General features: G+C 35.5%; 1 protein-coding gene across 1 annotated transcript; it reads left to right on the forward strand.

The window, feature by feature from the left end:
* Positions 1-352: 352 nt before the first annotated feature.
* On the forward strand, positions 353-864 carry LOC110115229 (potassium channel AKT2-like; the record flags this gene model as incomplete). Its single annotated transcript, XM_020848402.2, has 2 exons — positions 353-451; positions 527-864. Coding segments are annotated over exons 1-2 (402 nt in total), but the record flags the coding sequence as incomplete, so codon positions are not given.
* Between the last annotated feature and the right edge of the window lie 6 nt (positions 865-870).

Consider the following 870-nt stretch of genomic DNA (forward strand, 5'->3'; position numbering starts at 1 on the left):
AAATCTATGTTGCCATAGCCATCAAATCTGGAAGCCAGATGATATTGTGATCGAATCAAGCCCATTGATAGTTGATGCATCCAATATGTTATTGAAAGAGCTAATATTCTTGAGATTCTCCCACTAACCAAACTTATGCTTCATTTGAGACAAGTTTTTTACTACTTTTTAAAGTAGCTTTTTAGTACAAATTTTTTAATTTCTATGCTAAAAAGATGTTTAAAGAAGCAATAAAAAAGCTGTCTCAAATGAAGCTTTAGTTTCCTTGACTCAAAACAATCCTCAACAACAGAATCCCAAAATCTAGGTTCAGCAAACATCTATTGTTATCATGCCACAAGTATGTTTAGTATTAACTGTAATAATGTAATTCAGCACATAGCAGCGATGGAAGGATATGAAGACTGTGTTTTGGTGCTACTGAAGCATGGGTGTAACATAAACATACAAGGTAATTAAGCTTTAAGAACCTACGCTAATAGAAATATGCAAAACTCACTCCCTCACTTTATTATACCATTTGCAGACAAGGATGGAAATACTGCCTTATGGCTAGCAATTACGACAAAGCATAAGAGAATTTTCAATCTATTGTATCATTTCGCCTGCACGTCCAATCCAAATGCCGGAGGTGAACTCATTTGTCTTGCAGCAAAAAGAAATGATCTTTCCACAATCAAAGAAATTTTGAAGCAAGGCTTGAATATAGATTCTACTAACTATGAGGGGCTGACAGCCTTGGAAGTTGCCTTAGCTGAAAAGCAGGTAGAGGTAGCGAGGTTTCTGATTATGAATGGAGCAAACATAGAAAATGTAAATATTCATGGAAGAGATGCAATTCCAAAGGGCGAGCTTGAAGAAATGGTAAAG

The sequence above is a fragment of the Dendrobium catenatum genome, unplaced genomic scaffold (genome assembly GCF_001605985.2).
Source record: "Dendrobium catenatum unplaced genomic scaffold, ASM160598v2 original_scaffold_27436, whole genome shotgun sequence".
NCBI classification, from domain to species: Eukaryota; Viridiplantae; Streptophyta; class Magnoliopsida; order Asparagales; family Orchidaceae; genus Dendrobium; species Dendrobium catenatum.